This window comes from Syngnathus typhle, linkage group LG15 (genome assembly GCF_033458585.1).
Source record: "Syngnathus typhle isolate RoL2023-S1 ecotype Sweden linkage group LG15, RoL_Styp_1.0, whole genome shotgun sequence".
Classification (NCBI taxonomy): Eukaryota; Metazoa; Chordata; class Actinopteri; order Syngnathiformes; family Syngnathidae; genus Syngnathus; species Syngnathus typhle.
The window spans coordinates 8008508-8027962 of record NC_083752.1 but is presented as its reverse complement, the minus strand read 5'-3'; the positions used below and the strand labels follow the sequence as shown (position 1 = coordinate 8027962).

The 19455-nt window shown below is 42.4% G+C and overlaps 3 protein-coding genes and 1 long non-coding RNA gene across 27 annotated transcripts in view; 1 reads left to right on the top strand and 3 right to left on the bottom strand.

Annotated features, from left to right (window-relative positions):
* snx19a (sorting nexin 19a) overlaps positions 1–19455 on the top strand; it is an 81685-nt gene that overhangs the window by 22066 nt on the left and 40164 nt on the right. For 3 of the 20 annotated variants that reach the window (XM_061298476.1, XM_061298475.1, XM_061298477.1), the window contains 3 exons: positions 101–119; positions 7761–7852; positions 7911–7992. The exons of 10 other annotated variants lie outside the window; for them this stretch is intronic. Coding sequence is in view for 3 of the 10 variants with exons in the window: in XM_061298473.1 (XP_061154457.1) it covers positions 103–119 (17 nt within the window). In the remaining 7 variants the exon portion in view is untranslated. Of the gene's footprint in view, positions 1–100; positions 120–7760; positions 7853–7910; positions 7993–9001; positions 9141–15640; positions 15768–19455 lie in introns of those variants that run through there. 7 more of the 20 variants (XM_061298473.1, XM_061298472.1, XM_061298478.1 and 4 more) reach the window with 6 other exon arrangements.
* Positions 234–823, bottom strand: LOC133167665 (uncharacterized). Its single transcript, XR_009718081.1, has 2 exons — positions 668–823; positions 234–482 (listed from the first exon to the last, which is right to left on the bottom strand). It is a non-coding gene; the product is annotated as an uncharacterized LOC133167665 (long non-coding RNA).
* On the bottom strand, positions 7937–11703 carry LOC133167663 (carotenoid-cleaving dioxygenase, mitochondrial-like). Of its 5 annotated transcripts, none has more exons than XM_061298487.1 (12): positions 11565–11703; positions 11097–11289; positions 10817–11028; positions 10625–10740; positions 10426–10528; positions 10248–10376; positions 10023–10198; positions 9781–9948; positions 9525–9662; positions 9221–9403; positions 8984–9094; positions 7937–8713 (listed from the first exon to the last, which is right to left on the bottom strand). In XM_061298487.1, the coding sequence occupies exons 1-12, from the start codon at positions 11584–11586 to the stop codon at positions 8594–8596; spliced, it is 1671 nt and encodes a 556-aa protein (XP_061154471.1). In that variant the 5' UTR covers positions 11587–11703; the 3' UTR covers positions 7937–8593. The 5 variants fall into 5 exon arrangements, with proteins under 5 accessions (XP_061154471.1, XP_061154473.1, XP_061154474.1 ...); XM_061298489.1 differs by having other exon boundaries at positions 10023–10183; XM_061298490.1 differs by having other exon boundaries at positions 11097–11309; positions 11565–11646.
* On the bottom strand, positions 11802–16454 carry LOC133167664 (carotenoid-cleaving dioxygenase, mitochondrial-like). Its single transcript, XM_061298492.1, has 12 exons — positions 16301–16454; positions 15064–15250; positions 14787–14998; positions 14284–14399; positions 14074–14176; positions 13874–14002; positions 13652–13812; positions 13413–13580; positions 13052–13189; positions 12628–12810; positions 12442–12552; positions 11802–12275 (listed from the first exon to the last, which is right to left on the bottom strand). The coding sequence occupies exons 1-12, from the start codon at positions 16320–16322 to the stop codon at positions 12159–12161; spliced, it is 1647 nt and encodes a 548-aa protein (XP_061154476.1). The 5' UTR covers positions 16323–16454; the 3' UTR covers positions 11802–12158.

Genomic DNA, 19455 nt, shown 5'->3' with positions numbered 1-19455 from the left:
TTGAGTACACTATGCCAACAAATGTTGATAAACAATCTGAAGAATGTCCTTAACGACAAAGTAAACATGTTAGAAATCTTTTTTTTTTTTACTGTTTCAGCAATGTCTTCCCATAAAAGGTGAGTTTTACACAAACCTAACCCTTGACTGAGCCAGAAAGCTTTTTTTTGTCACAAAACTATTACTGTAAAATTCCTATGGTGAAAATTGAAAAAGCTTTTTTGACAAATGAGTATGAATCGCCATAATATGAGAATGACGCAAAAATAACTTGTTCACGTTTGTGTCCACTTCTACACTGAGGAGTAATACCTTCAAATTAAAGATAAAAAGGAAACAATCTCTCTTGCTCAAGTTGTTGAGAACTGCAAACGGCTCAACAGTCAGTAGTTACAGGGCTGGAACCATATTTGGGTGTGTGCAGGGACACAGCGGCGTATGCATTCCTTCCTATCAGGCAGTAGCGATTTCTCCCAGCCAACCTGCAGAGAAATAATCAAAAAAAAATTATGTTTTTATTTTATGTTATGTTATGGTTTTAAATCGAAATCAATTTCAATGGATTGCCCAACTCTAGTCACTACTGTTTTTCACAGTTTCACTCGGAGAGAACTTGTTCATATATATGACAACATGACTAAATGTGTTATATGAGGGTGCGACATACAAGCGAATGTTAGCATTCTGTCCCGCCCGCCGGCCATATCCTCCCTCGACCGGCGTTGGCGTCCTGACATGCCCTCAGATGGCTCAGTCCTTTCTTTCTGCATGTGTCGCCTGCTTTTGGCTGCTGCAGCAGAAGCAGAGGCAGGTGTTTCTACCTTACGTGCACCCCCCCCCCCCCCCCCCCCTTCCTCTCACTTTCCCTTTTTCCTGCTCCCTTATCACTGCAGTGTTGCAGCTCTGTCTGGCTGGGAGGCAGCGATTCTATTGTTCAGAGCAAAGGAGAGTTCTAGTTGAAGGTGGTGGCCAGCGAGGGAGGGAGGGCGCCATTGGGTCCACCCCGCCCTGTGGAATGGACATGCTTCAAATCACTGTGATACTTGGCATCTGGGTGCCATCAGCAGCTCAGTGTTCTTTTCTTTCCTGGACTCCCCTCGCTGGACAGAGCTCACTAGTCTTTCTGCTGCAGACCGCCGCCATCTTGTTAGCGCTCGCCTCTGCAGCGCTCAAACAAACTCCAAAATCAAATTCTGCCTTTAGCATAATCAACATTTGATCAATGAAACACCTTACATTAGATGTATACCGTAGCCTTACCAGAACATGAATATTATTCACTGCTCTCTTAATAAAACAATAATAGGCACCATAAATGTATGCTACGGAGAAAATTAAGCGTTGTTGTAAAATGGATCAAACAAGTGGTTGTGAAACAATAGCGATCAGACCAATACAACTGCCATATGTCAATTAAAATAAAATCCACCAGCCTATCAGCAAGCAGACTGATGCTGAAGTAGGCATGTGAAATAAGATTCTTAATCCATGTACTGTTACAAAGATATTATTATTATTATTATTGGGAAAAACACTATAATTGTGTAAGACATTTATTTCTGTATTCCAACACGTTAGCTTAATCTTTGCCGTAACCAAGAATAAGAACAAGAAAAGCGGGAAGATTGCATGACAAGGTGCAGTTTTCACATGAAATTTCAGCCTCTGAATAATGAAGACCAGATGTTGGAGTTATGCGTAGGAAGTCAATTGTCTACACTTGTTACCCACCGCTTGTGACAGTGATGCACACAGGCACCAGCGATGCTAGTTACTGTATAATCAAATTTAACCAAGACCCTCTCTCATATTACTGCTTGTTTAAAAGCAGCACAGCACATTCATGGAAGTGCAAAGGCAAAAATAGAAAACAGTACATAAGTAAATGTGCAGACAAGCTGTTAGTCGATTCCTAATAAAAAAAAATTAACCTAAAGCAGTGCTTATGTTTTTACGGATAGTGGAAAAATCAATTGATTTAAATACACATGAGCCAAGTCAGAAAGGTAAATAACAGGAATAGCTGTTTTTATTATAGAGATGTTGTGATGGATAGTAATGGGCACATGGAACAGTGCACATATATGATACAATGAGGTCCTCCTACTCTTGCCCCTTTCCCTCGTTTTACTCTTCCTCCTCATCTTACACTTGCATACACCGCCAGACTGTCTCTCTGTCACGCATACGTGTGTGCATGCACACACACACACGCACACACACACACACACACACACACACAACTTTTGTTTGGAGTCAGACAGCATTGAGAGGAGATCCTGTGGCCTTTCTGAGAAGAATGTTAATATGGCCGTGCTGGTCTCTCTGGGGACGGAGCGAATGGACTCTGGCTTGCTAATGTACTGTCACACTAACCCAGCATGCATGCACACACATACGTACACGCACACACACGTACGCACAATTTAGCTGTAGCAGCGGCAAGCAGACGGTGCCAGCTAACTATCTGCATACTAAACTTAAAGGGGTACGCCACCAAAAAAAACTTAATGAGGGCGTGTGTGCGCGTGTGTGTGTGCGTGTGTGCGCGCATGTGTGTGTGTTGCTATAACTGACAAATGTGGAAACAGTCAGGGAAATGTGTTGCCTAGCATCAGTTGTACATGGTATTACTGTAAGGTACGAATGTTAGAAAACCGAAGAAAAAATTAAGAGACATCCATGATTTTTTTCAATTCTTTGTTGATTTTAATGTCTGGTGCCACTAAAAGTGTGTCAAGCGCAGAACTGACAGAAAGAAAAAACATGGAATACCTAAAAGTAGCGTTTCATAAGGTATTTATGTAAGAACTGTTGAAATGATTTTGGTTGTTATTTAGAAAACCTTTTAAAAAATCTCAATCAGCTATTGAATTCTGACGAGCTGGTTTTGTTGTCATCAATGTACCGGTCCAAACAAATGCATCTTAAAATGAACAGGGAACTGAAGAAACAGGAAGGGTGCTCTCTTATTATTTTCCATGGATGTAGTATATTAGAACAAGAAATACATTTTTAAGCTCTACAGTAAGTGTCTTTCACCATTGCAAAGTTCCTTTCATAGTCATTCATTCTCAATCCGTATTCCTGCTGTAAAGAGAGAAAATCCACCACAATGACCGCCCTACTTAGCCCCGCCAACCTTAGTCCTTTCTTAATAAAGGTAAAGTATGATAATAGCCTCCAGGTTGCCATAGAAATGAGATGGGGCCCCTGTACGTGATTGTGGACCTGAAGGAAAACCCATTCCCACCCCCCCGTGGGCCCTTTGCCTGGATCTTTTCACCCTTTTCTTCTTACGAAGCAGTTCTGCGTTCGTCAGGGCTTGCGTCCACCTTCGCCTGTTTGATGAGGGAAGAAATTGTAAAAGACTCCGGTAGAATTTCAATCCTCGGTGTTTATTTGCACTGCACATGGCAGAAACACTGAGAGTGTGGTCAGTAGCTGAATCCTCAGAGACGCTCCGTGGCTGATCTGCTTTGAATGCCGACACATTGCTGAAGAGGATGAGGAGGGATTCAACTCTTAGTGGGCGACTATGCCTTGTTTTCAATTCAAATCCTCTCAACTTGGAGGTGTTTGTCATATGGCAACTCAAGATTTTTGGAGTGCGCCTGCCGAAATATTCCTCCACGGTCTTCTTTGTAGATCTTTCCGGAAACAGAAAAACACCCTTATCCAAATTGTTGTAAGAACAGAATTGAGTGTCCATTTCTCTATTGTTGCCTTTGCAGCCAACGTCTCTTTTGGCCAGAGTCCACGTGGCACCAAAAGGCCGTAGCATTCCTGATGTCTTTGGCTAATCTGTGGTGTCAGCTTGTGTTAACGCCGCACTGCCAAATTTGAGTGCTCGCAGCGCGGGCGAATATTAAAAAAAGTCACATTCCGGGAGGGCGGGTGTGCGAAACAAGGGTCGCGTAAGGTTGAACGGTGCTTGCGCGCTGAGCAGTTAGTACATTAACGGTCCAATGGTCTGGACTGGAGGCGGGGCTTGAGCGCGCGGAACTCTTGAACGGACTTCAAAGCAAAAGGGAGCATTTTTTCCTCATCCTCATTGAAAGCAGCTAAATGAGCTTTGTGGGGGGGTGGTCCACTCCTGCTGCGAGACAATTGAGAAGCACGATGAGGGATGCCGAAAAAGGCCGGCAGGTCACATGCGTAGTTAATTATCTGTTCCTCAGCCTGCCATAGTTTCTGCATACCACCCTCGTTGACCTTGAACCAGTGGGAGCTAATGCTTAATTTGCAAGGTTTTGCAAGTACAAGGTCAAAGAGCCCAACATTTAATATATAGCATGGTGCACTCCCTCGTTTTGAAAAATATAATGTATAAAAATGTTTGATCCTTGATGATATTGTTGGATTTTGTCCACAATTTAGGGAGTGCGCTATCTGCGCCTCACGGCAAAAGCCATTGCCAATCACCTGTTATCCAATTTACTCACTGCGTCCTCGTTTGATTTCTTCAGATTTAGGAAAATGCTAAGACACTGAAGCAGAAATTAGACTTACACAGGTTGGTTGAGTTCAATCACAATTCTTGTTAAGAAAGCTCTGTTTTCAGGAAAGTACAATACAGCGCTGGGCCTTTCGTGCGACCATGCTCAAGAGCAGAAAGTCTTCATTCAGAAAAGGCAATGTTCAAGGTTCTTTGGTCAGCTTATATTCAGTTGCACATGCCGGTGTGGGCCGAGTTTGATGGGTGATGAGTCTTTGGGGTGGGGCAAGTTTGCAGTAGAGTTTGATTCCATGGGAGTGGGTGCTGGTTCGGTGAGGGCTGGTTCCGTGGGGTTGGGTGCTGATTATGGGCGTTCGATGTGTGTGGGGGCTGTTGTTTTCCAGAAATACATATCAGATCATCCATCCATCCATCCATTTTCTGTACCGCTTAGTCCCCACTGGGGTCGCGGGCGTGCTGGAGCCTATCCCAGCCGTCATCGGGCAGTAGGCGGGGGACACCCTGAACCGGTTGCCAGCCAATCGCAGGGCACACAGAGACAAACAACCATTTGCACTCACACTCACACCTAGGGACAATTTGGAGTGCTCAATCGGCCTACCAAGCATGTTTTTGGGATGTGGGAGGAAACCGGAGTGCCCGGAGAAAACCCACGCGGGCCCGGGGAGAACATGCAAACTCCACACAGGGAGGGCCGGAGGTGGAATCGAACCCGCACCCTCCTAACTGTGAGGCGGACGTGCTACCCAAGTCAGATCATAAAGTTATAAAAAAAAAACTATCAAAAATGTCTAGTAGTTATATCTTCTTTATTGATTTGGTGTGTAGGTATAATTATATGCTTAAAATGTTTCTTTGATTGATTTAATATGTGAATATACTTTTCTGCGTATGTACTTTATTCAATGAGGTTCGAGCATATCTGTTTTTGTAGCTAGGCAGGACTTTTTGTATTTTGACCCCATTCCTTCAGTAGTTGGGACTCAGAGAGAGTAAAAAGTACAGCAATTTATGAACGCCTTGTGAGGCCATTTTGGGGACTGTAATATGTGCGCTGATCCCTCCGAGTCCAGGTGGGGCGACGGTAGGAATGTGATGGGGGTCAAGGGTCAGACAGTCACTTGAAGTACACTTCTGTATCGTGGCAATAGGTGCCAAAAGAGCTGCTCTGAAATCAAACCCAAAATGTTTTTGCTGGTTTACAGTATCTCAAAGTCTGCTGCACTTTCTTTCCTTTTACATCTCGGCAAACGAGTACAAATAAAACCTGTTGACATTAATACGCTTAATAAACACGCCCAGATTATACACAGTACCTTTGTGCGTAAATTAAGATGAGATCATTCTTATTTTGGTGATGTTTTTATTTTGGTGATGTATTTACTTGGTGGTGTGCGGCAAGATTTATCTCACAAACTATGTGTCTTGGCTCAATAAAACTGGCTTAAAGGCCAGCACAGCGTTCGTGCCAAGGTACTCCTTTTCCCTCCTGAGTGAGGCCCCACCATTCAAGCACTGTGAGGTCAACAAGTACAGATGATCACCCACAATGCCTCTCGACAAGGGAGGAGGGGAGGGGGTACCTTAAATATGCGGCTCTGTTCCTTTAAAATGTATTAGGAGCTGCCTGGAAGCAGAAGGAGGAGGGCGAGGAGGGAGCGGGCGACAGAAATTGTATCATCTCGCCGCGCTAAAACGTTGAAACTGCCGCCTCCCACCGTCTGCTGCAAAGCTATTAAGTTGCAATTATTCATCATATCAAATTAGGGGTGTCACTTTGTCCAGCGCTTCGCTGCGGAGAAAAGGAGCGTTGTTGCTAGGAGAAGGAGAGAACCCGATCTTCTCTTATTGGCCGCCGGGCAGCGTAACACGGCCCAATGAGAGCAGTAGCCGTGCTACCCCCCCTACAGACCTGATTAATATGTCAGACATGTTTTGTTGGTTAACGGGAATCCGACTGGGTTACTGGTGGCGTAGTGCTACATTTCATTGACTACACTCATTGGTTATGACTTACTGGTGACCAGTCCGCGATACAGTTGGCCTTCCAATCAGCTGGGACAGGCTCCCGCTCCCCTGATTGAGCAATACAGAAAATGGATGGATGATTGGAATTTGGTGAGGTACATGCTGAGGGTAGTGAGCATCACGCTCAGTGTACAGTACTTGGAGGTCAGAGGGGCGCACGTTCACACATGCACTGTAGTCTGGAGTAAGTGAAAACAGACCGAGTGCAAATAGGAAATGAGATTGGTCACATGTGCACCATTATCGGAAGAGAATGAGGAGCACGGTGAAAAGCGTGTGTTTTCCTCGTCAACTGGATTCATTTTAAGAGCAGTATAATTGAAACACAGTGTGCACGTTCGATGTGAAGCAGATTCAGTTATTCCTTTTTTAATCGTGAGATCTTGACTTTTCACGTCAACAGGGCAATTGCAATTTGTCAGATGATATAAAAACAATAAATTAATGGAAGAGTTCTGTGTGAGTTTTTAGTCGTCAAAAGAGAAATTATTTCGTTTGTCTTGTACAAAAACGGTGTGTAACAAAATCCGTGTTAAATGTTAACTGTAATTCGGTTTGCTTTGAAACAATCGTTTCATGCTTCTATTTGTACTTTTGCAGAAGTGGTATAATAAAAATTGCAGATGTGGTACAATGAAAATTAACCTGTATTTAAAACTGTTCATTATGCTAAAGTTGTGTGGTATTCAAAAAAATGCAGAAAATCAAATGCACAATCCACTGCATGTTTTAAATTATTTAAATGAGTAGTCTGTAAAACATTCTCTGTTTACAACTACAAATAGCAAAGGTCAATCCAGGATGAAAATCTTATCTTGTAGCTGAGAGGATCTCTCACACCGGAACATGATAATAATTGTTTAATGGAGCGTGATGTATTATGTTTTCAGGGGCCCCAAAAAGTCTCATTGCGCCCCTGCTGGGATTTTGCTTGAAATTAATTCAATCTGACATCGCTTTAACTAAAACATTCCACCAGCAGTTTTCAGTTGTTAAGAAGCAATTACCCAGTTCCATTCTTTTCTGATGTTTTTTCAAGTGAGTGGGCAACAGATTGTCATGTTATTAAAGAGTCACAGGTCTGAATGATCCCCCTTGCAACTGCTTCCTTTTCGTCTTAGATGCAACAGTAAGACGATCCACAAAGAACCACTCCTTATTTGCATGTTGACTATTTGTAGTCCCACTGACTAAATTACAATCCATTGATTGCGCCAAATTTCTCTTATTCCCACCTGGATTTGAACTTTTCTCCCACTATTTTCTCACACAGCCTGGAAAGAGGACGAGTGTGGCTTCACATGCTGCCCTCTACCGGTCGTGTGTGGATCTACCACTCTTTAGTACACTGTAGGCTCGGCTCGGGTAAGTATATTGTAGTCTTTTGCTGAGCAATGAAATAATTGCATTGCATTTTTTTCAGACAACATAACAAATTCAACACACAAGAAGAGTGCAGTTTTTTTATTCAACCTCAATTAACATGACTAAGAATCTACACAAAGGTAAACAAGTTTTGGCAAGCACATTTTTTAAATTGATTTCTTTTATTTCGTTTTCCCCATTTGTATATATGTGTCTGGCTTTAGGGGAAAACCAGCAATTAAGTTGATGAATTTTACAAAAAAAATATCAACTTTTCACTTGCATCTGAGGAAAGGCTTTGTGGCCTGCTTTTGGAACCATTTCAGCTATTTGGTCAAGCAAAGGACTGTTTTTCTTGGATTCATCTCATTTGCTTGCGCAAGATTGAGCATAACTGAGCTTTAAATAAAACGGAATTGAAGAGTCGGCTGACCAACAACATTCCTCTCGTCTCCTTGAACTAATTCAAGCAAAGGTTGCCCGAGGTTAAGGAAAACATTTTAAAGGGAGATGAAGTTGGTGCCTGATTTCATTTAAAAGTCATAACGTCTAATCAGTTGTTGTGCATTAAGCACCATGAATCCCATTGGATATTGTGTATGATTTATCACGCATTCCATTATGCAGACAGGTTCAAAATGAATATACCATTTTGGCTTTTGCTGCCATCCCAAGGGCTGTACAAAATCAATCAAATATGTTCCAAAGAAAAGCATTAAATTTATAGTATTCGTTTTATTTTCAAGATGCAGATGCTTTGAAGAGCCCATGTAGGCTATAGGCCATGTTGACAGGCACATTGGCTCTTCCCAATTCTTCTAGCGTCTTGGCATTCAAAACCAGGAGAAATGTGCCTTTATTCTAAAGTTGGACAAGCAAACACAACCCAAAATGTAATTTATTAAACTCTAATTTCTGAAAACTCGAAAGTGCAGCATAGAGCGTCCCTATCTCCGAAATCCACAGGTGTAGTCAGGGAATTGTTTTGGTGGTGTGTGCCGATTCTTCTTTGACAATCACATTTTATTTTTTCAATAAGTAGGACCTCCATGAATCTCATTTTTACGTTTCTACCTTATATTACAACACCTGCACACTGAAAAGATATCCGTCCCTCTTAAAACATCTTACCTGTGAAGGCGAGAGAACCACAGAGAGGATGACACCATCGTCCTCCTCTACGGCGTCTGGTGAGGGCACAAACACCGGCTCAGATGGGAAGCAGCCCTTCTGGTGCCACACCTGAGCTCACATGACCATGAATATGATTGCAGAAAGGGATGTTGAGGTAGGCAAACAACATTTCAAAAGCATTTGAAAAAAGATGATCATCTCAGCTCTGTTGTTGCATTGCATCATGGTAAACACCTTAAGCGTCTTGTCGTTGAGGTCCATCTTGAGAAGCGAGTCCCCCAAAATGTTCCTGGAGCCGCAACCGTAGAAATAGCGATAAGGCTTGGTGTTGTAGAGCTCGTAGTTGATGTTGGGGAACTCCAGGCCGCCGTACCGGTAGAGGTCATCGCCATGGAGATCCTCGTGTTGGCAGAATATCTGGTGCAGCAATTTTAACCTTTGGTAAATTAAGTTTGTTCCATTTTTGTTTGGATTAGATTGCAAGTAGAAGTTGCTCCGCTGACTCTTGCATCAGATTTAAGTGAAATTCCTTGCTTACCCTTGTGTTGCTCTTTTTGACACATGTTGCTGCACTGAAAGGACGAGTATTCAGGTTTTGGTCTATCGGCGTGTCATCGGTCACATGTAAGGGTAAAACAAAGCGGCGAGGAAAAGCTCTGCTTGAGCTTTTGTACGCCTGAATGGAAAAAAGGTTCTTAAATATTTCCTGTATAGATTGCGGGTTGACCAAAGAATGGATGATGATATAGCCAACGCAAGGGCAGGCAACACAAATAATAATCGGCAAAGTTGACCTCATCTAGCGCTTCTCCCGACTTGCGTAAATTTTGAAGGGAGTAGATGTCGATGGCTTGGCCATCATCGTAGCAACACAGGTCAATCATCAAGAGCCCGTTCTCTTCGTAGGTGTTGATCTGATGAAAATTGAAGAAAGCTTTGGTGTAGTACTTCACCGGGCTGGCCTCGGAAGACAAAAACACATGATTAGATCTAAATCTCATTGAGTGAGTTCTCCTACCTGATGGCCACCTCTCACCTCGCCCGTACTCTTGTCGATGACGTGCATGATGGTTTCCAGTTTGGGGTCCCAGTGAATAGCCTGGCAGAACGCCTTGCCCTTCATCTTACATGTGGCTATCTTCATCATGTCAACTTTACTTGGTTGCTCAATGAACACCACGTAGTTCTTGGACATGGCTGAGGTGGAAAGAGCTGCTCAGATTAAAGCACCAGCAGTACCGGCCGCCATCTACTGATTTACCAAAGCTGTGGTAGTAGGAGGGTTGGAGCCTATTAGTGGAGGGGATGGAACACAGGATTTGGGCACCTTGCAAGGTGTCTTCAGCATTGGTCTTCTCAGGAGGTACACGTATGATGTTGTACATGCAGCCTGAAAAAAGAACTTTTGTGACTTGTACCACCTTTTGCTGAGGTCTTACCTTTGCCTCCATAGGAATTGCCCATATTGAAGCAGGTGCCGTCAGGGTCGTAGTGAGGGTGCGCGGTAGTTCCATTCACAGCAACAAACGTGCTCCAGTCGACCTACAAAGCAGAGCAGAGAAATGCATTTTCTCAGTGGCCGGAACACGAGATGACATAGCAAATGTCCGTCAATAGGATGCTACGTCAGCAGTGTACCCGTTGAAGTGTTTCTAAGCTCTCTGGGTCCACTCTGTGCATGTAGTTGCTCTCTGTGCAGACGTAATAGTCTCCTTTGTATTTTGAAAAGTTGACATTGCCATTGTCTGTGGGCTCTGAAACAGACAAATACTCAGCACGTGAGTGTATTTCTATGACTGATGGAAATATTTATCGGATGGTAATACTCACTTAGGGTCTCAAAACGAGAGAAGAATCGCTGGAAGATGTTTTTGCAAGGGTCGGGCATTGAGGCGGTACCAAATTCAGACACCATGATTCGATCCCGCTCGCTATTCTTCTTGTAGGCGTCACTGTGCAGGAAACGACTCCTGTACGTCACTTGGCCTTTCTCCATTTGGAACTTGTGCATCATTGCCATCCCGTCAAACCAGTGGTTGTAGCTGTCAGGGAGAAAATGCTTACAGTGCGAATTAGCCCTGTAATTAAAAAACACTCTGGTTGAACTTACTGAGTGTCTCCAAACTCAAATTTGCCCGGGCCATTTCGGAGGAGGTTGCCATTGATCCAGTGGGGAATGGTCCCTTGTACCACAGCAGGGATTGGATCAGGGCTCTCCTCAACAGAACAGACCAGAGGAGCCATGCTCTCTAAACCCTTTGGTCGTATAGCCGTACCTTGCTTCACCCCCTTGTTAGCATCTTCTGCACACACAAATGGCTCGCTAATAACATTACAAAGGATGAAATACTGTCAAATCTATTCTCTCCGCAAACATTGTATACATTTATAACCATCAAACCACCCAGATGGTTTTCTCTACCGTTGCTATTGCGTAATCAATGATTCTCAGTGTGACTGTCGCCTAGCACAAAACCGGTTTTGTTCCCTTCATTTATGACGACATGAGCAAAAGAGAAAAGTTTTTCCATGTCATATTAGTTAAAATGACAATATTTTTAGAATGGAATCTGCTTACCTGCATTATTCATTGTGGACATGATTGCAGTGTGCTCTCACCTGAAGTGACGAGTACTGCTGAGCACGCATTGGCGTTTTTAAATAACATCTCCATTACGTAATCCATTCCATCTTAGTAACATAGCGTGGAAATGAGGTCACACAAAAAATGAACAGAAAAGGATTGCAACTCGTTCAGTCACATCACATACCATTCAGTTTTTCTTCTTTAAATGTTATTTAAATTAGAACAAGATGACTTTCATTTAATTTTATTATCAGAATTGTATAGAAAAGATACACGAAGACACAAGTATGGCAAATTATATTGTTTGAAAGCACATTTGTATAAGGAAGGCTGGCGGTGTATTTGAGGTGTAGTAGTTTTGCGCTTATACAAAAGCCGTGTCACTAATAATCATTAAAAAAAAAATGAAAAAACTGTCACAATAAAAATTGTCTTCATTTGGTAATAGAGCAGTGTAGCTTTGTAAGGCATAAAGTGGCAAATCTGCCCACTACCCTCAATACGATACAAACATATATGTCATCGTACTTACTTAGTGTTTTTGGATTAATATTATTATTGATGTCATTAATGTCACATATTCATTCAAACAGATGCGCTGAAGACACCGTGGAAGCCGTAGGGCATGTTGACAGCCACATTGGCTCTTCCCAACTCCTCAAAGGTCTTGGCATTCAAAACTAGAAGGAAGGTGCCTTTATCCTAATGTTGCCCAGGAAAACAAAACAAAGCAAAAAAAATATTGGTGGACCAGCAGAGAACACTTTAATTGAATGCATTCATTGAAATACTCATTGGAAGATTGACACCAGAAATCTTCTTGACACAATTAGCTAATAAATTGAACAAATATTTCTCATTATGTTACCTGCGAGGGGGAGAGAACCACAGAGAGGATAACACCGTCGTCCTCCTCCACGGCCTCTGGTGACGGCACAAATACCGGCTCCGATGGGAAGAGACCCTTCTGGTACCACACCTGAAAACGAAAAATCGGAGCAATGTAGAAATGTTGCAACTACAACATTATGTTGCATTGCATCATGGCAAACACCTTAAGCGTCTTGTGCTTGAGGTCCATCTTAAGAAGCGAATCTCCAAACATGTGTCTGAAGCCACATCCGTAGAAATAGCGATAAGGCTTGGTGTTGTAGCGCTCGTAGTTGATGTGGGGGAACTCCAGGCCGCCGTACTGCGAGAGGTCATCGCCATGGAGATCCTCGGGTTGGCAAAATACCTGATGACAAAGAGATGGATCAGTGCGGCATTGTCATGTGTGGTCAAAAGATTCAGTGTGAGTTCAGGACTGAAAGTCACTTTTTGTTCTGGCTCAATTGAATTCATTCTTTTTTTAGATTGCTGGGTCGAGCTGCATTTCTAACTCTTAAAGCAGATTTACTGCAAATCTTTCATACTGTAAATATTTCAAATAAGTCGAGTGGGAACAGTTGAGTCGCTTGGAATGAAGCCACACTTACCCTCGTGTTGCTTTTTTTGACACATGTTGCCGTACTGGAAGGACGAGTGTTCAGGTTTTGATCGGTCGGCGTGTCTTCCGTCACGTACGTGGGTAAAACAAAGCGGCGAGGAAAAGCTCTGCTCATCTTGTTGTACACCTGGATGAAAACAATTGCAGGTGTACTCTTTTAAATCCAAATGACATCATCATTTTGGAGAGCAGTTATGTCATTTGTACACGATTGTTTCAAATAGGAACAAATCCAATGTGGAATATCGTCCCCAATTGGAAAATCTTTTGCTTTAATTTTCTATCAAAAAAATGTGTCAAGCATTAACAGGGAGAACAATGAGCAAATGTTTCCGTAACAGCGAGCTGACCTCATCTAGCGCCTCTCCCGACTTGCGTAAATTTTGAAGGCAGTAGATGTCGAGGGCTTGGCCATCGTCTGAGCAACACAAGTCCAATATCAAGAAGCCGTCCTCTTCAAAGGCGTTGATCTGATGGAAGTTGGAGAAAGCTTTGGCAAAGTACTTCACTGGGCTGGCCTGAGGAGACGAGAAAGCATTAGACTTGAATCCAGTTGCATGATCCTTCAAGCCTGACTGTGACCTCTGACCTCGCCTGTGTGTTTATTAATAAGATGCAGGACGGTTTCCAGCTTGGGGTCCCAGTAAACAGCATTGTTGAAAGCCTTGCCCCTCATCTTACATGTGACGATCTTCATCAGGTCAATTTTAATTGGCTGCTCAATGAACACCACATAGTTCTTGGACATGGCTGGAGGGAAGAAGGGTGGTCAGAAGAAAGCACCAGCGGTATTGGCCATGTGCTCCCTTACCAAAGCTGTGGTAGTAGGACGGTTGGGACTTGTTAGCAGGCGCGATGGAGCAGAGAATTTTGGCGCCTTGCAGGGTGTCTTGGGCGTTTGACTTCTCAGGAGGTACACAAATTATGTTGTACGTAGTTCCTGAACATTTTGCATTTTTCAGAGCATGGAGACACTTTTGGTTTTTAAGGCAAGGCACAATGCAAAGTTACCTTTGCCGCCATAGGAATTGCCCATGTTAAAGCAAGTGCCGTCAGGGTCGTAGTGAGGGTGGGCAGTGGCTCCATTCACAGCAACAAACTTACTCCAGTCGATCTACAAAACAGAGCAGCTATTATAATCCACACTTCAGGGTTTTTTTCTGGTCATTTATTTTGTTATCTAGAGGAAGGTTTTAGATAGACCGTGTTTTGTGTACGTACCTGTTGGAGTGTTTCGAGGTTCTCTGGGTTGACTTTGTGCATCAAGTTGGTCTCTGTGCTGACATAGTAGTCTCCTTTGTATTTTATGAAGTTGACATTTCCATTGTCCGTGGGCTCTGCAACAGGCAAATACTCAGCGTGAGCATGTGGGAATCTGTGTGTTCTGAAGGTCATGACTCCAAGAAGTCTGTCAACAAATTCCCGGGTTCTCGCAGTGCAGTTCATTCTGTTTCATAACACAGTGTACTGTACACAATCAAACACAAAATGGTACCAATGTTTTAGGATGTTTCGCCACTGCATTATAACATAATTTTTGTTACATACCATACTTGCATGTTTCACAAGGGATGGATTCAGGATTACGACAATAATGGTACAAAACATGGACAAAAGTATTGAGACAGCTTGCTCTGAGCACATCTATAGTGTACATTTTATGGTTTGCTTTGGCCTAAAAAATAAGTATTATGGAGTGACAATAATACACCAGACATACTCACTTATCATTTCAAAACGAGAGAAGAATCTCTGGAAGATGTTTTTGCAAGGGTCAGGCATTGATACGGTACCAAATTCAGACACCATGATTCGATCCCGCTCGCTATTCTTCTTGTAGGCGTCGCTGCGGAGGAACCGACTCGTGTACGTCACTTGGCCTTTCTCCATCTTGAACTTGTGCAGCATGGCCATCCCGTCAAACCAGTGGTTGTAGCTGTTGGGGAGGAAAGGCTTTAAGGTGCGGGCCCTCGAATTGAAAACCACTCTGGTTGAACTCACTGAGTGTCTCCAAACTCAAATTTGCCTGGGCCGTTTCGGAGCAGGCTGCCGTTGAGCCAGTGGGGAATGGTCCCTTGTACCTCAGCACGGATTGGATCAGGGCTCTCCTCGGCAGAGCAGACCAGAGGTGCGATGGTCTCCAAACCCTTTGGTCGTGCAGCAGTATATTCCTCCTTGTTGGCATCATCTGCATACACAAATGGCAGATAACAATAACAAATGTTAAGCAAAATTCATTTGTTTAGTATGGTTTAGTGAAAAAAAAATCAATGTAACTGCGGCAATACTTTCAATAATTAATAATCAATTAATAAATAATTGTAGATGTATAAAGTATGGAATAAGCATATATGGTAGTGATCCAAGACACACTTCCAAAAGCTCTTTTATTTATATAGTCATGAATACAGATCAGACGAATCAGGTTTTTTTCTGTCTGTCAGCAAATATTCATGTCTTGACTAGTGGGTTGCATAATATCAACAGTAGAAAAGAAACCTGGATTGTTTGATGACAGTTATGTATTTAATATTTCGAGGGAGGAGGGGCTTGACTCACATCGGCGAAGCACGCATGCTGCATGCCTGGCTTTGCTCCATTAAGCCAACTCCCAAAGCAATTTTATAAAAAAAGACATCTGATTTGAATTCAGCTTAATACTCTTTGCTCTTCCAGCGGTTGTTCAAAAGGAACACTTTATCTATGTACGTATAAACATTTGAATTCCAGCAAAATGTTAGGTAGATTCAACATTTGAAGGCAACAAACTTAGATTACGTTTGCAATCCGAGTTTTGGAGCAAACAATTTGCTAGTTTTGTTGTGCTCATATTATTTCCATAAATGTGAATAATTTCTGTCTCTGAGTTGTTCCAGCCTAACTTAATAATAAGTATCAATTCACAGTGTACTCCATACAAGGTCTGTTTACAATTTACTCCCAAAATACTTTTTGTAATGACACCCTGTGCATGTTGACCCTGGGTCTAAATATGTACAGTCGAGTAACGACAAGGATTAGAATCATGTTCTAAATGTACGTTCTTTGCATTCTTCATGAAGAGCAGTCTCGCAAGTAGAATCATTTAAAGTGCCTGAAACATGAGATGTTTTCTTCCATGATGGTCAGTGATGGGCGAAAGCACAGCAAGTCGGCCATCACAGTCTCATCTTACCTCAGAAATAAAATGAGCAGTGCAGCGTTCTGATCTACATAAGAAAAGAAAAAAGCATCTTACCTGAATGAATGACTGAGGCCATGTCCGTTGGCAAACAAAATCAAGTCCCTGAGGCAAAACAGCCAGACGCGAGTGTGGTGGCGCAGCAAGAGAACACGCTGCAGAACGGTTACATAACATGATGATGCTTTTACGTAACCCATGGAGGCACAATAGTATGGTAACCATGGTTACTAACCATGGCGTCTAAATGAGGGACCACGAGCAGATACTTACTCTTTGGCTGCTATTGCATTTGTTTAGTCACATGGTGTCCTCTTAATTCTTGGTTTGGGAAGATTACTTGAAAAATGTATTCTCTGATAGTGATTTTGTTTGATTTTAAGAAACAAATCATTAAACTAATGTAGCTGGAGTGCTTTCAATTAGGTTTGGATTAGTCTAGTACCGTAATTTTCGGACTATAAATCGCTCCGGAGTATAAATCGCACCAGCCATAAAATGCCCAAAAATGTGAAAAAAAAAAACATAGCGTTTTTTTCCGTGTATAATGCGCAAAATTTAACTAATTTATTGTCCTGAAATCTGGGGTGCGCATTATACATGGGTTCAATTTTTTATTTTTATTTTTTTTAATTTTTTATTTTTTTTAATTTATTTTTTTAAGAAAATCATGGTACAACAAAACCAACAACAGGACTGACTGACAAAGACGTGAAACAAAAAGACAGGGTGACATTACCAAAGACAGGAACAGAAACCAAACAGACATCATGACAGTAACACATGCAATGATCCGACGGTGAGCGAGGGGCAGACAGGACTTAAATACAAAACACGTTACATTGATTGAGGTGACACAGGAAGGGAGGGGCGACGCGGACAGAAACTATGGCAACCTAGACACATAGCAAAACTGGGGACGAGACATGACAAATCTCCCTCGAAATAAAATCACCTTTCTTCTTGTTTGTTGTCAATCGCGCATCGCATTCAGCCATCCTGCCCAACACACTTAGTCAGTAAAATTCATAATTGACGACACATGGTTTGATGTGATGGTGCAATCCTTGATGGTGTGTTATTGTCAAATATTGTTTGTTTTTTAATCTCCATCGCAAACCGGATATCATACGGAAGCCGCCATTACAGATGCGCAGAACGGATGCGCAAGACACGTCAGCTATATAAAGAGCAAGACTTCAGTTCTCTCCCTATTAGTTTCAATTCACAGTTTAATTAGCAGTTTCAATCAGCAAATAACAAAATGCGTATTACAGGTAATATTTTATTTCACAACACTTTGCCTTGTTCCTTTCTTCTCTGCTGTTCACTTCAAACACGCTCCATACGAACACAATGCTCTCGTGTCAGACGCTTGCTCGATCACCTGCTCGTTTGCTGTCACAATGTACCCTACACAAATCCAAAACATTTGTTGCGGCTCCGAGTCACGACGAGGGGCAAGTTTTGGTCTCCCATACAGAGCCGCACGCCTTTTTCACATGTCCGCACTGGTCGCGGTGGTGCCTTTATGGGCAGTCGGAGAAATCAACGCCAACAAAAAAAAATACATCCAGCCTAGTTAAGACCATACCAAAGACTATAAAAATGGGGCCCATTGCCTCCCTGCGTGTGTGACGATCATTGGGACTTAAAAAAAAAAAAAAAAAAAAAATGGGTGCGTATTATACATGGGTACAGGCCTTTTTCCAGCATCAACATGCCATTTTTAGGGTGCGTATTATACATGGGGGCGCATTATACACGGAAAAAAACGGTATATAAGTCGCTCCGGAGTATAAGTCGCATTTTGGGGGGCAATTTATTCGACAAAATCCAACACCAAGAACAGACATGAACGAGCAACAACAGGCTAAACGATACGGTATGCTAACGTGACAAACACAAACGAGGAGCTGATAATGGACTTGACGTAACATTCAGTTATTTAAAAAAAACTATTACATAAATAACACGTTTATAAAACCATCTGTGTCACTCCAATTCATTAAATCCGTCGATCGTCCTTTGTCAACAACGCAGTTTAAATTACCGTATTTTGCGCCCTATTAGGCGCACCGGGTTATAAGGCGCACCTTCAATGAACGGCCCATTTTAAAACTTTGTCCATATATAAGGCGCACCGGACTATAAGGCGCATAAAATAGAAGCTATACTGCAACAAACTGAGGTTGACTAGGGTTGCGGTATGCACCCACTAGCCAATAACCAACGAGCCCTCTGTAAACAATCGCGTTTCTCAAACGATCTCCTATAAAATGATTGGAACTGACTAAAGTTCGATCTAACGCATTGGTACTACTTACCTATGTTTCCCTTCCATATCGATCCGTAGATTTACTCGAAACATTAACAGAGCAGCCTATTTTGACATGAAATAGCCTCTCGCCTATAGCAGCTATCGTTATAGCATTAGCCATCCGCAAAAACCCATGAGCCTCAGCTCGCAATCTCCCATGAGCCTCAGCAAAGTGTAAACAATCGCGTTTCTCAAACGATCTCCTATAAAATGATCGGAACTGACTAAAGTTTGATGTAACGCATTGGTACTACTTACCTGTTTCCCTTCCATATCGATCCGTAGATTTACTCGAAACATTAACGGAGCAGCCTATTTTGAAATGAAATAGCCTCGCGGGTACAACAGCTATTCGGTGACGCCCCCTGACTACAGTTACCGTAATGTTGGGAAGCAATGCGACCTTGTAATTTACTAGTCGTACTAAAACATTTTGGCAGAGCACTGTGTACAACCAGTATGGATCAACAAATTCATCAATTGATCCATATATAAGGCGCACCGGACTATAAGGCGCACTGTCGACTTTTGGTAAAAATGAAGGTTTTTAGGTGCGCCTTATAGGGCGGAAAATACGGTATTCCACAGGCCCATACAACGACATATATACTATATTTTAAATAACTATCACATAAACAACAATATTATCAAACCATTTGTGTCACTCCAAATCATGAACTCCATCTATCAAATTTCTCGTCTTTTATCGATCGTCCTTTGTCAACAATGCCGTGTGCCGCGCCGCCGTTCAAATTATTCCACAGGCCCATACAACGATATATAAACTATATTTTAATTAACTATCACATAAACAACAATATTACCAAACCATTTGTGTCACTCCAAATCATTAAATCCATCCATCAAATTTCTCATCCTTTATGTCATCCTG